The 15,292-nt window shown below is 39.8% G+C and overlaps 1 protein-coding gene across 5 annotated transcripts in view; it reads right to left on the reverse strand.

Annotated features, from left to right (window-relative positions):
• ANKRD55 (ankyrin repeat domain 55) overlaps positions 1 to 15,292 on the reverse strand; it is a 195,758-nt gene that overhangs the window by 44,968 nt on the left and 135,498 nt on the right. For all 5 annotated transcript variants that reach the window (XM_045493602.1, XM_045493567.1, XM_045493583.1 and 2 more), the window contains 2 exons: positions 11,627 to 11,757; positions 7,364 to 7,473 (listed from right to left, as the gene is read on the reverse strand). In XM_045493602.1, the coding sequence (XP_045349558.1) occupies positions 7,364 to 7,473; positions 11,627 to 11,757 (241 nt within the window). The remainder of the gene's footprint in view (positions 1 to 7,363; positions 7,474 to 11,626; positions 11,758 to 15,292) is intronic.

Below are 15,292 nucleotides of genomic sequence, written 5' to 3' on the forward strand. Positions count from 1 at the left end.
CACTGAATGCAAGCTTTCTGAATTCTAAAATTTCTCCACCTAGTGGGAAGAGGCTATAATAATTGCATTTTTGGATAACCCTTTTTATCTTTGTAACTATATTTCACTACTGGATTTTCCCATTGTAATTGCTTTAGAAGGCTGGAGGGCAGGTGGTGACTTTCTTTTCTCTTTACTGGCCATTGCTTAGTCTCTAGGGTTTATTTGGTCTGAGTTGTGGGGAGAGAGTGGGAAAGAAAGGCAAAAGGTCAGCTGTGGTCCAATCTGGTTATCCTCGGCCAACCCTAAGGAGACTGAGATCATACATAGCCAGACAGGATCTTCTGGGACTGCTCCAGAGCAGTGATCACACTGAAGGAAGTCAGGCTTTGACTTAATGGGAATGAGGGAGGGGAGAGCATGACCTCCTGTCACATCCTGGTGGTGGGGGTATTCCAAAGGTCATGGGATGAATCCTGTCTCTGGATATTTTTCTATTTGCCCCTTAAATCCATTTGCTGCCCTGCAATGTCCTGCTCTGAGGTTGACCTGCAATAACTTTATCATCCAACTTCCTTTGCCCTCTGACTGCTTTCTGGGTTTGGCCAGGAGAACTGGCAGGAGAAAGGAGAGAAGCCACTTCCCTTTCTGTCAATGACTTTTCCCCCTTACCAAAGGCCACAGCTCCTGCCTGGTGGGTCCTCTTCTACAGCCAGAACCCTGAAGAGGTTCCAGTAACAGCTCCATTCCTTGATCCTTTTGGCCTAGTGGTGGAATACTTTCCTGCTTTTTTGGGGAAAGTGGAGGCGGGGAATTATGTCACCATCTCTTGCTAGTTAATTTTAAATAGTCTTCCATTAAACTTTGTTCAGTTACCTTTTAATATTCTGTGACCTCCTTATTGTGACCCTGATTGATAAATGCCAACCTATATTGCTTGATTCCATTTGATTCCTAAGTGTCTCAGATTCAATAATCTCCAAAGATGGAAACAAATTTACAGATAAGTATTCTCTCTCTCTCTCTCTCTCTCTCCCTTTGTGAGAGCAAACGATCTTGCTCTCAGGGCCATCATACATTGCCTTGGTGGTAATTCAGACTGGACTAGAGAGCAGGTGTTTGGTTTCAAGCCTGGGGCTTCCATGCTGTTCCATGGTACAGGGGAATCTGCCAGGTGCTTGTCTCACATCTGTCTTAATTACCAGAGGATTTGAAGACCCCTTAGTTTTGTTTTCTCAGAGCCCTTGTTCTGTGCTAAGGTAGCTTAGAAGTATTCCTCCCAAGATCCCCAGCCCAGTCTCTTATCAGCACCAGCTCTGTCCTGTTCTCAGCTCTCTAAGAAGCCACACAAAGCCCACCTTATCCCAGGTAGCAGGATACCAGGCACAGAGGCCCAGCAGGAACATTCTCAGATAGGCAGCATGATGAGTGGTAAGAAAACAGGTGCTGGGGCCAGACTGCCTCCATTAGAATCCCTGCTCCATTACCAACCAGCCAGTAACCCTACACAGGCTATAAAACTCTCAGTACCCATATTTTCTTATCTGTGAAATAGAAATGATATTAACACCTCCTTCTTAGAGATCTGTTGTGATTTTAAATGACTCAGTGCATATGAAACACTTAGAATGACATTTACATACCAATGAATATTCTGTATAATTTAATAAAGTTTTTAAAAGCTCTTGCTCTTTATATTTTGGGATCCCCTGATCTCAAAGATCAGGGAGAGATCAGCTAGATGTATACTGGGGGGTACCTTGTTTCTGTGGGCTTTATTTTGCTGACCCCTTGGACTCACAGCTCTGTATCTGTCCAGCACAGTGATGGTTGGGGAAAAGGGTCCCTAAGCCACCTGTCTGCCCTCCTGTTCCTGAAGCTGCTGATGTGAGAGTATCCTGAAGTATATCATCCCCCCCACAGGTTAGAATGCATCACCTGGTAATGTGAGAACAGGACCCTAAAGAAATAATTTCCTTCCTCCCTCTGTCTGTCATCAAGAGTCATGAAAAGAGGCAGAGCTGCTGGCACTCTGGCAGGGGAAAAAAAAAAAAAGAATCTGCCAGTAACCATGGAGACCATGAAAAAGACCTCCAGAGAGCCCTGTGGCTGCTTTCAGAGGAAATCACTGTTTGCCTTCCAATGCTTGCATGTGTAGCGTTGTACAAACACAACTCCTTTCTCTTTGGAGCTTCCTCTTAATGATCATGCCCCCTCTTTCACACTGGCGCCCTCTGAATGTCCTAGAAGCAAGAAAAGCCCTAGGGAGCTGAAAGGGAGAAAACTTGGACCTGCTGAGAAGCTCAGGGTTCAAAGCAGGAAAGTGACTCGTGAGATGAAACCTGCGTTTCTTTGCTTTTGTCCATCCAACTTGCTATCGTGTTCATGATTATAAATCCCTTATTCTTGCATCAGCTTAAATCCCCACTGAGATGCAGCTTAGCTAAGGCTGTACATTGGAACTGGCTGGTTTGTTCATGAGTTGTTTGCATCACAGAACCTTGCTGGAGGGCTAATTGAGGTGTCCCCTTGGCTTCTTTACAAGCAGCTACAATTTGAGGCTTCATTCTAAATAACCTCTAGTTGAGCACTGAGTGGAAGGAGCATGCTTAGATTTGGAAATCTAAGTATTAGTAGATTTTAACGTGAGTATGAATACCTGAGTACAAGGACATAATGTGGCCCATATATACGTTTAGGATTAGGGGACAAATAGAGATGAATGTACACTAACAAAGGTAAGGAAGGGAGTTTCAGGGAAGCTGAATGGTTGAATTTGATGCTCATTGGATTCTAAAGCCTAGTAATGCTCTTATAGGGGCCAAGGGCAGGCCACCCTAAGATGGGCCACTTTGGCACGGACATTACTTTGAGTTAAAAGCAATCAAAACCCAGTTGATTCAGGGGTGCCTGGGTGGCTCATTTGGTTAAGCATCTGACTTCAGCTCAGGTCATTATCTCAATATTTGTGGGTTTGAGCCCCACATCTCAGCCTGCTTCAGATCCTGTCTCTCTCTCTCTCTCTGCCCCTCCCCTGTTCATGCTCTGTCTCTCTCAAACATAAACATTAAAAAAAAATTAGGAAAAAAAAAAAAAGCCAGTAGATTCAGAGAACACTCTTTAGCTCCCCCTCAATTGCTTGCCTGTACTAGAATGAGAGCTATTAATAGAGATTCCCTTTTACTTAACAAACTTACCTGCCTAATAGGGCAATCTTTGTTTTCCAAACATTTCCTCTTAACTTCCTCCTAATGGAATTCTCCCCTTTGTATCCTCAGACCCCAACACCTCTCCTTAGCTCTTCTATATTCCCTTAGTCAGTTGCCTGTCTCTGGAATTTCCATGTCTGTGTGGATTCCCTGTACATAGGCTACTAAATTTGATTTTTTTTTTTCTGTTAATCTGTCTCATGTCAGTTTGATTCTTAGTCCAGTTAGAAGGATCTTGAAGGATGGAAGAAATTCTTCCTCCCCAACACACCTGTATGTGAACATATGTTTTGTGGACCTGTGTGTGCTAAGGTGAAGAAGGCTGGAGTGAGAGCTGGTGGGGTGGCAGCAGCAGGGATTCATTCTTTAGCACTGATCTATGGTATTTCTTTATTTCTGTCTATCTCCTATCATGATTATCACCCCGTCATCACCATCATCAATACTTACCGAACACTGACAATGGACAGTGGTCAGTGTTTTTTTACATATTTTCTCATTTATTTCTGCCGATTTGCCATGAAATAAATACTGTATTATTCCTACTTTCTAGGAAAGAAAGCTAGCTGAGTCTTGACAAGTTAACTTTGTCCAAGATAATATGGTTACTAAGAGATGGACCAGATTCAAACCTGGTCAGTCTGACTCCAGAGCTGGCAGTCCTGACCATCCTTTACCTCAATCCAAAAGGGATGTTAGGTGGTTTTTAGATACATATAGTAAAACAAGATTACAAGTGAAGAAACTAGTCCAAGATAAAATAAGGGCAGGGTAAATAAGATGCAGTTATGGTCCTACACGTGTCCCAGAGGTGGGACACAAACTGGGGTTTGGGTTTTTTAAACATACAGAGAGAAATCATAGGTCACAGGTCCACAGAGTAAAAATAAATAATTTATCAGGAGAAACACAGCAATTCTTCCTTTAGTAGAATTTTTTTGTGTGTGGTTTCTCATTTTTTAGATGCTATAACAAAGTATTTCCTGACAATGAAACAATAAGGAGTTTTGTAAAGCTTCTTAGGGTAGGGCTTAATGACAGACTGTGGCCATTAAAATACATCCTACAGGGTCCACAGTAGTGGATCCTAGGAACAGAGTAGGCACACGGGCAGGTTACTTAGCCTCACACATGCACTAGGCAATTAATTATCTTCTTAGTGCCTCAGCTTTCTTATCCATAAAATGGGGAGAGAAATATTACCTATCACATAAAGGTGTGGTCAAGATTAGGTGAGATAGTACATGGAAAGCACTCAGAACTTTGCTCAGAACATGGTAAATAATCAGTGCTATTTGTCTTTCTTTTCCTCATCATTGTAAATGCAGACCTATAGGCTTCAGTGGTTAGCCAAATCGGCTTACAGTTGTGTCCACTTAGGAAAATTAAGCAAACAGGTTTGCATGGCCTAATGGAAGGTCGCTCCTGCATTATGGTTGTAGGATTAGGAAGTACCCACAAGCCAGACTATATATATATATATATATTTTTTTTTTTTTTTCAGAAAACAATTATGAGTTCATGCTGATACATAAACAAATGGATGATAGAAGGCCAACTTTTGTGCCATAGGACATCGCTTGGCTACTTTCTGCTTGAAACACTGAATGCAGATGCTATCAAACACTGCCATGGCCATAAAATTTCTCATAAACCAATGATAAAATATCTAATTTTAAGCAATGTAATGCCATAGGGAATTTTTTAAGGCAAGCTGGTTTCTAAATGTTCTCTAGGTAACAAAGCCAGTTGCTTTGCTATATGGGTTGTTAAGGTTTCACACGATTCATTTTTGGAGAACATTTACCAGAAATGATGATTTTGGTTTTGGAATAGTTAATCTTAATCTTTGGGTTTTCCTAGTTGCCACAGCTAGTATTATCATAAATAAAGGAGGATTTTATCTTCCAGAATCAGCTAAATGTCCATTTAGGACAATAAAACCATATCATCAGCAAACAGAAGGATGTTTATTTTTCTGGCTTTAGCTTTTCTGAAGGTGGTGGCTGGGTCATTAGGTATAATTTCAAGAAAAGGGGAAACCACAACTCTGTGTTATCTCAGTTATAGTGATGTAATGTAGATCCTAGAGAGTCTAGGGACACTGCTGGGCATAATATGAAATAGACTAATATGTCCACAAAAGAGGAAATACAGTTGGATTGGTTTTTAATTTATTACTGTAGTGATTTGAAATGATGAGCCTAATCAATTGGCCAAATTAACATCAAGCATGCTTTTGACTGAGAAGTCTTAGTTCACCCCTCAGGTGCAATGGCCTGATGACAGAGACAGCTTTTCAGCAAAATTCATGAACACTTTTCTTAAGTTGGAGTCATGGTTGGGAGGTGGATTCTATATTCCCAAGTACTCCTCAAACACAGGGTGGTACATGACCAGTGTGGTAAATGACTAGTCCTTGTTAAAAGAATGTGAGCAGAAGTGAATTGAATCAAAAGCTGAGATTTTAAAGAAATAAGGTGGGGAGACTTCTTCATACTACTCCTTCCCCATCCCCAGACTGAACAAAGAGAAGCCACAAGATGGAAGAAACTTAGGTCTCTGAGTTACCATATGGAGGGGAGCCACCCTCCAATCCAGGAACACCTAACTGGGACAAAGCTTTTATTGTGTTAAAAAACTGAAGCTTTGGGTTTTATTTGTTACAAAAGTTATAATCACCATAACAAAAGCCGGTATTTACCTTCCAGAATCAGGCAGATTTTGAAATGACCACTCAGTGAGGCTGGTAAACCAAGTAGAGTAAATCAAGGTAGAATAGTCTTAAAGGTACATTTTAAACATATATTTGAAAGATTATTCTTGGGATAACAGTATGATTTTGTGACTAAATATTTTTGTGGGTTGTCTAGAAAAGTCATTCTTTCTTTATCCCAATTCATCAAAAGGGAGTCATCTCTTTATAATGTCTATTGATTGTTAGCTCTGAGCTTGCTGTTTCTTCTCTAAACTTCCTTGTTTTGTTGGGCTTTGAGTAAATCCTAGTTTTCTATTATTCCTGGATATAATCCAATGATAATAAGAGGCAATGCTTGGTTGGGAATAGTTCTGGAATTTCCCAAACCCTTTTGGTGTAAAACAGAATGAAATGAAGAAATCCTGTTACCTCTCAACCTGGAAGAGGCCTTGGTCTCATGAACCCCCACAGAGCCCCTCATGTTAGTTCTGAATTCAGGGTCTAGAGGATGAGGCTCCCAGATGATGAGGCAACCCCTGTGGTGCTGGCCTGTGCCTAGCTCTGGGGAATGCTAAATTCCTGTCAGAGGCATGTTCTGTGCTACAGAGGTTAAGGAAGTGCCCAGAATGTTGCTGATACCACACTGGGAAATGCTATTATTGGCTGCTCCAAGGGGCTTTCAAGAGATTGGACACCAAGGACTTTTAGACACAGAGGATTGGGGAAGCTACACTTGGTCTGGACAAAACTTTTTCCTTTGTTGCTCAATTGTCTTACAAAAATGTGACCTTCTTGATCATCCAACTTATTTGTGTACATTTCTTCACACAGCTCCCAGAAGCTCACAGGCCTGGTTTTCCTTCTAACCCACTGGTTCCTGTGTCTCTCTCCTTTACTGAGTCCCTTGCCTCCTTCCAACCCATAAATGTTGGTGTGACTCTGACTTGAGACATTAATCTTTCTGCCCAGTCAGTGCTCTTCCACTCTCCTCCCCACTATTTGAAATTATCCTATTTATTTTAAAATTACCCTATTTATTTGTTTACTAGAGTGCTGCTTAGCTCCTTCACTAGAATGTAACCTCTGTGAGGTCAGAGACGCTGTTGTGCTTGCTGGCAACCACTGGGGCCTAGAGGAGCACTTGGTCCATGATAAGCACTCAACAGTGACTGAATCAATAAATGACTAATTGAATGGATGAATATGTGAATTCAGATGATGAAAAATAGCATTTCTTAAATCAGAGTGTAGGAGAAAGTGTTTTTCTTTTTAATTTATTAAACAGGAGAGGAATGAGATTAGAGTTTAAGATTCTTCCAGGATATTTTGATTCACTGAGATGAGGTCCTATCTGCTGCAATGTAAAAAAAAAATGGATGGGCTTTTTCTTTATTCACCTCAGAGGGTTAATTAGGTGACCTTCTAATCCAAGTTAAGTCTCTCCAAATGTAAGGATTGTGTGAACCTGGCTACTTACCTCACATCGGGCTCAGCAGTGGCAGCATGCAGTGGCAGACGGCCATTTTTATCCGGGATATTGTGCTTGGCACCATTCCTGAGCAGACTCACACAACCTTCTAGCCAACCCTGAAATATAAGAGCAACTGTGTCATTATATAACACAGCCTGGTATAACAGACCAACAAACTCTCTCCAGTTTTCTTTCTCTTTTTTCTTTGGTGTGGCTATAAATATGTTTTGTTTGATTTGAAGTGGTTAAGGATCACAACCTCAACTTCAGCGGAAAGCTGCAGACCTTGACATATGGGTTCCTGAGTATTCTGGAGGACCTTTACCCTGTCAGGTATAGATGGATTCCTAGACTCTCTCTTCTGTCTCCCATTCCCCATTTCTTACTTGCTGATATTCCACTTTTATACGCAGTTCCTAGGGATCAATATGGCATGTGGTAGTTCTAACCTCGCATTCTGTAGGCTTAGCTTCAAATCATGCTTGTCAGTGGTCTGACGTGGGTGCCATGGTCCAATTCCAAAAACTGTACTCCTATATCATTCTTGAGTCCCAGCCTCCACTCTGTGCCTCAGTTCATCTATATCTGATAAACAGGCTTTGGTCCTCTTTTCCAAGTTCTCTTTCTAGTAACCACAAGGATAATATTTTTCTTATTCTAGTCAGTCTCCCTCCCAATGTCTAGAATCCTAGTCTAAGCCATAATCCAATGGCTGGGACCCTGCCATCTTGTTGACTGATATGTCTGATGTGGAATATGGGGGTATCACCAGGACCCTCTAAGGGTTCCCTGTTGCTGGGCTTCACCCACTATGAATTCCCTAAGAAACTTTGTGTGAACTCCCTGCTGTCCACTAATTCTCCAGATTGAGAGTGGTATTGCTACATCTCATGCTTGTCCCCTTCTTGGTTAGCACTTACAGCTGGGTCATTTCCCCACTATCTCTCATTTCAAAGGGCAGATATAATCACAGGCTAGTCCTCCCTCCCTTTCTGTTCTCTGCTCCTTTAAGTAACTGACCCAGCCCTACTGATAACCAAGTTTAGCCAAGCAGAATGCTTCCTACATTCATCCAGAACCATTGGGGTTACTCCTTCAGTTATAATTAGATATATAAGTAGATGAAACAATTATTACAAAGAATAATATATATGATAACTCTCTGTCCTGCTTTCATTCCTTTATAGCTAAACTTCAAGACTACCCCATCAGAAGAGAAAAATGACTCAAGATTTCCTCTCACAATACTGGAAGCAATGGGGGGCTCCTGGGTGGCTCAGTGTTAAGTGTCCAGCTTCAGCTCAGGTCATGATGTCACCGTTTGTGAATTCAAGCCCCGTGTTGGGCTCTGTGCTGACAGCTCTGAGCCTGAAGCCTGCTTTGGATTCTGTGTCTCCCTTCTCTGTTTGCCCCTCCCTCAATCACACTCTGTCTCTTTCTCTCAAAAATGAATACACATTAAAAAATAAAAAATAAAAAAATACTGAAAGCAATGAAAATCAAAATGTTACTAAATGAATGGAGAAGAAAGATAATAAGAAAAGAACTTTTTGGTTCTGGAAAGTCTGGAAAAAATCTTTTAATAAAAGCACATTCGTAGGTTATAATATTGAATATGGTTTTGAATTGACCAATAATATATAAGTCTTAAGTAGAAGCAAATGTTTTTCAGTCTTAAGTTATAATTTACTAATGTATTAAATCTGGTTTTAGTTTCCAATGTCCAAGTCATCAAGATCTCTGATTAAAAGGAAAAAATATGACAAAGAAACCCAAAAGAAAGGCATGCTGAACAAATTTTAGAATTGCCTAAGTTTTACACTTATTGAAAAACAAATCTCCTGATGGGGGAGGGTTTGAAACATTTTTATCATCTTGCAACATTTCCTGGAACTATGTGTATGTGGTTTTCTTTTTTTCTTCAGAAAAGAAATCAGAAAAATCACTGAATACACTTGAAACCAGTGGTCACTATTCAGAATCAACAAGTACATTTTTTTATTTACTATGTGCTGGATGATTCTGCATGTGTTTCTCCTTCAATTGTGATAAATGTAGGATATTATTTTCACTACATTTTACAAATAAGGAAGGAGACACAAAATGGTGAGGTGATGTGTCTAAGGTTACACATCCATGGTAAGTGTATGTGTATACTGAGTTTGGAGCTGTGATGGACACTAAGTTGCTAAGTACGCCCTTTGCCAAGTTTCTCTTCAATACTTGAATTCAAACATTGCCAGAAGGGGTTGGTGGGCTCCACAGTGCAATCCCCAGGACCACCCACCCCCTTCTCAGGGAACCTCAGAAGGAATAGGGAGGGGTCCTTGCTTGGGTTGCCACAAAGAAGTGGGGGCATCAATAAGAGGGTGATGCCACATGCTGTCATGCAAGCATACTTCCTTCATGTAGCTCCTTTGAATGCATTCCTAGAAAGACTTGTCTGCAAAGGTGGCACCTCTCTAGGCTTACTATTCACTGTGATCTACAGGAGACTTGCTGTAAAAAGCCATAGCAGGAGCAATTATTAAGACATGTGCAAAAGGGAAGGGGCCTGGGAGGGCATTCCTGTGTCTCTCAGAGATATGACACTTCACCTACTAGTCATAGACCAATGGTTTTCAAACTTGGGTGGGTATAAAAATTGCCCAGGAGGTTTGTCTGCATAGACATCTCCTTCCCATTCACTACCCTGTCTGCTCCCAGTGTGTGACTCAGGAGGGCTAGTGTGTATTCCTGGAAAGTACATTTGAAACAAGTATTCCAACACTTCAGAAAAATTCTTTCCGGTTTAAATCTAAGTCCTAGAGAAAGAGGGCATGCAAATAGAAAAAGGAAAAGTAGTTGCTAAAAAAAAAAAAATCTCTGTGATAATTGGGCAATGCCTCATGCAATCTATGTTAGATTGTGGCAGGAAGGTGTGGTATTTGGGAAAGGGAAGAGTCCTATTTCAGCAAGGCAGTTTCAGGACACCATGGGGCTTGCCCAGGATGAATCCACCACTGTCAGTGGGCAGCAAGAGCAAATCCAAGAATCTGCTTTGGCTGCAACAGTAGTTATGGTGAAGATTTCTGGGAGTCTCATTAGAGGTGAAGGAGAATGATGACCCACGTGTGGCACTAAGAAGAACTTGCTTGACATAGAAAAGTAGCTCTGGGGTTTCCTAGAAGGAATGCAGGGAGGATTTGAAAAGAGAGGGGCTTGAACGTTTTCAGTAAGGCTTACCAAGCTTACCCAATGTTGGGAAATGCTAAACTGAAATCTCTTGATGAGGACTGGCTCTATACAATTTTTATTTATTTATTTATTTATTTATTTATTTATTTATTTATTTATTTGTTTGTTTAGAGAGACAGAGAGGAGGTGGGGGGGGCACAGAGAGAGGGAGAGAGAGGATCCCAAGCAGGCTCAATGCTATCAGCACAGAGTCTGACACAGGGCTTTAACTCACAAACCATGAGAACATGACCTGAGCTGAAATCAAGAGTCAGACGCTTAACCGACTGAGCCACCCAGGTGCCCCAACAATTTTTAAATTGAGTACTGATTGTGGGTTGAGTCCTATGCTTGGTATTGCCCCTGAATAGTCTGGTATTTCTCCCCTACTCCTACCCCCGACATTTCCCAGCATTCCCCATATTTCTCATCCTCTAGCTTCCACTTAGCTGATCCTACCCCACAATGTTACCTGCAGCTTCAAATGCTACCACCCACTCAGGGTATTAATGGAGTGGGTTCTTAAAAAGAGTACCAAGTAAGTCCAGAAATGCTGCAAGGCAAATTCTGATGTTAAAATGGAAAATAATGTTTTTCTTTTAAAAAAATGTTTATTTACTTATTTTGAGAGAGATGGGGGGAGAAAGAATGGGGGAAGGGGCAGAGAGAGAGGGGAGAGAGAATCCCAAGCAGACTCTGCACTGTCAGCGTGAAGCCAGATGTGGGGCTTGATCCCACGAACTGTGAGATCTTGACCTGAGCTGAAATCAAGAGTCAGATGCCTAACTGACTGGGCCATCCAGGTACCTCAATAATATTTTTCTAATGGCAAAATCACCTCTATCTTAGAAGATTGTTAGGAAGATCCAAAATGTCTTAGATCCACAAAAATAGCTCTTAGTAGTGCTATAAGTGTCAGAGATGATTGGAGCAAAGCTTCAAGTTTTATTTCCATTAGCGTAAGTCCAAGAATACTTTTCTGCAAGGGGACACCATGACAACACACTAAGCCCCTCCCCACTCCTTGACAGACACCACAGACATAATCAGTACCAGATAGGTTGCCAGGCATAGACTTGTGCGACCATAAGCATCCTGCATGTTAATATTGGCCCCCATCTTCAACAACAGCTTCACTGTGTCCACTTGACGTCCAGAAACTGCATGCATCAAGGGTGTACATCCTGGAATGAGACATTTCAACAGTCTTTATAAAAATATTTGACTTCTGAAATTTATTAGCAGGCTTTATTTGCCTGTTCACTTATTATGCTCTTTGCAAATAAAGGAACTGGCCACAACACAAATTCAGCTGTTGAACTATATGAGACTTAAGAGAAATGAAGATGATTGTTGCTACATTTATGTAAACTAAGTATTTTCTTTCTGGCTGTATTAAATCTTCTGTAATTTTGCAGTAATTCATTGATTAAAACAATTAGTGCCAATGATTAAAAAATCCTCACTACTACCATGAGAATCAGCACCATTTAGGACATGACAGGTTTTTCCTAACCTGGTTTGAACAATGTAGAATCTGGAAGTGTCTGGAAGGCAACTCCAGCCAGGCAGACAGGTGCAGCATATTTTTATTAGAGATGGTAGATGATAAAGGGCGGTGATGGCTGCCTAGCCTTGGGTTGCACACATTCTTAAGAAAAGGGGTCCACCTTTATTGAAACACTACTCTGTTTTCGTTAGTAATATAGGCCAAGGCATCTGGTTCTTTGTGGGTTTTCTTTCTGAAGAAAAACAGATGAAATTACACATTCTGATTAACTCGTAGACCTGTTGGAACAAGCCAGCCTGGTGAGGCAGAATACAGGTGCGTCACACTCTTCAGGTGAAGAAACCAAACCTCGGACACAATTCTTTGCCAAGCTGAGACTTGTTTACATGCTTTTCATTGATAACATATTCTTAGAGTGGGCTGCAAGGTACTCGAAATGGACAAATTGTGGGGCTGCTGTTCTCATTGCAAGATTACAGCTGACAACCCAGTTTCTCTACAAATCTCTCCTTTCTAATGCTCTTTGGGTAAAAGCAGCAATGAAGCACTATGTCTTGAATAGTGGCAACAGTTCCTTCTTTATTTCTTCCTCTCTCTCTTCTCTCCTTCCCTCCCTCCTTCCATCTCTCCCTCCCTCCCTCCCTCTTTCTTTCTTTGTTTTCAAGGGTGTTGAATTGCTCTAGCACTGTTTGTTGAAGAGGCTTTCTTCCACTGAATTACATTTGCACCTTTGTCAGAGATCAGTTGAGTATATTTGTGTGAGTCTATTTCTGAATTCTTTGTTCTTTTCCATTAATCTATGTCTGTCCCTCAGCCGTTACCACATAGTCTTGATTTCTGTAGCCACATAATAGGTCTTGAATTTTGGAAGACTGATTCCTCCCAGTTTATTCTTTTTTTTTTTTTTTAACATTTTTAATTCCAGTTAGTTAACATACAGTATATTAGTTTCAGGTGTACGATATAGTGATTCAACACTTCTGTATACGAACTGGTGCTCATCATGAGGAGTGTACTCTTTAATCTCCATCTCCAGAATTGTGATGCCCCCAACTATGCTTTTCTTTTTCAAGATTGCTTTGGTTATTTAGGGTCTTTTGCGGTTCCATACAAATTTTACAGTTGTTTGTTCTAGTTCTCTGAAAAATGCTGTTGGTGTTTTGATAGGGATTGCATTAAATGCGTCAATTACATTGGATAGTATGGACATTTAACAATGTTTGTTCTTCTAGTCCATGAGCATGGAATGTCTTTCCATTTCTTTGTGTCATCTTTAATTTCTTTCATCAGTGTTTTATAATTTTCAGAGTATAGGTCTTTCACCTCTTTGGTTAGGTTTATTCCTAGGTATTTTATGGTTTTTGATGCAATTGTAAGTGGGACTACTATCTTAATTTCTCTTTCTGCTGTTCATTATTGTTGTAGAGAAATTCAATAGACTTCTGCACATTGATTTTGTATCCTGTGACTTTACTGAATCATGTATCAGTTCTAGAAGTTTTTTGGTGGAGTCTATTGGGTTTTCTCTATATATATAGTATTGCGTCATCTGCAAATAATAAAAGTTTTACTTCTTCCTTACTGATTTGGATACCTTACTTCTTTTACTCTTCTGATCATTGTAGCTGGGACTTCCAGTAGTATGTTGAATAGAAGTGGTGAGAATGGACATCCTTGTCTTATTCCTAACCTTAGGGGAAAAGGTCTCAATTTTCCCCCATTGAGGACAATGTTAGCTGTGGGTTTTTCACAGATGGCCTTCATTATGTTGAGGTATGTTCCCTCTAAACCTACTTTGTTGAGGGTTTTTATCATGAATGGGTATTGTACTTTGTCAAATGCTTTTCCTGAATCTTACTGAAATGATCATATGGTTCTTATTCTTTCTCTTATTGGATGTGATGTGTCATGTTGATTAATTTGTGAATATTGAACCATCTTTGCAACCCAGGAATAAATCTACTTGATTGTGGATGATTTTTTTTAACGTATTATTGAATTAGGTTTGCTAGTATTTTATTAAAGATTTTTGCATCTATGTTCATAAGGGATACTGGCCTGTAGTTCTCTTTTTTTTAATGGTGTCTTTATCCAGTTTTGGTATCAGTATAATGCTGGCTTCATAGAATTAATTTGGAAGTTTTCTTTCCTTTACTATTTTTGGGAACAGTTTGAGAAGAATAGGTATTAACTTTTCTTTAAATGTTTGGTAGAATTTGCCTGTGAAGCCCTCTGGTCCTAGATATTTGTTTGTTGGGAGTTTTTTGGTTACTAATTCCATTTCTTTGCTTGTTATTGGTTTGTTCAAATTTTCTGTTTCTTTATGTTATAGTTTTGGTAGTTTATATGTTTCTAGGAATTTATCTATTTCTTCTGTGTTGTTCAAATTGTTGGCATATAGTTTTCATAATATTCTCTTACAATTGTTTGTATTTCTGAGGTGTTTGTTGTTATTTCTCCTCTCTCATTTATTATTTTACTTGACTATTTTCACATTCTTTCTTGGTAAGTCTGGTTAGAGGTTTATCAATTTATTTATTTATTTTTCAAAGAATCAGTTCCTGGTTTTATTGATTTGTTCTATTGTCTTTTTTTTTGGTTTCTATATCATTTATTTCTTCTCTAATCTTTATTATTATCCTCTCCTTCCTTCTAGTGGCTTTAGGTTTTGTTTATTATTCTTTTTCTAGCTCCCTTAGATGTAGGGCTAGGTTGTTTATTTGAGATTTTTCTTGCTTCTTGAGGTAGACCTGTGTTGCTACTTATAGCAATCATTTTTGCTGCATCCCAAAGGCTTTGGACCACTGTGTTTTAATTTTCATTTGTTTCCATGTACTGTTTAATTTCTTCTTATATTTCCTGGTTGACCCATTCATTGTTTAATAGCATGTTATTAAAAAAAATAGCATGTTATTTAACTGCCATGTATTTCTGGTCCTTCCAGATTTTTTCTAGTGGTTGATTTCTAGTTTCATAGCATTGGGGTCACAAAAGACATATGGTATGACTTTGATTTTCTTGAATTTGTTAAGACTTGTTTTTTTGGCCTAATATGTGATCTTTTCTGGAGAATATTACATGCGCACTTGAAAAGAATGGGTATTCTGCTGTTTTAGAATGTAATGTTCTAAATATATCTGTTAAATCCATCTGGTCCAGTGTGTCATTCAAAGCTGTTATTTCCTATTTTCTGTTTAGATGATCTGTCC

Source organism: Leopardus geoffroyi, chromosome A1 (assembly GCF_018350155.1).
Source record: "Leopardus geoffroyi isolate Oge1 chromosome A1, O.geoffroyi_Oge1_pat1.0, whole genome shotgun sequence".
Lineage (NCBI taxonomy): Eukaryota > Metazoa > Chordata > Mammalia > Carnivora > Felidae > Leopardus > Leopardus geoffroyi.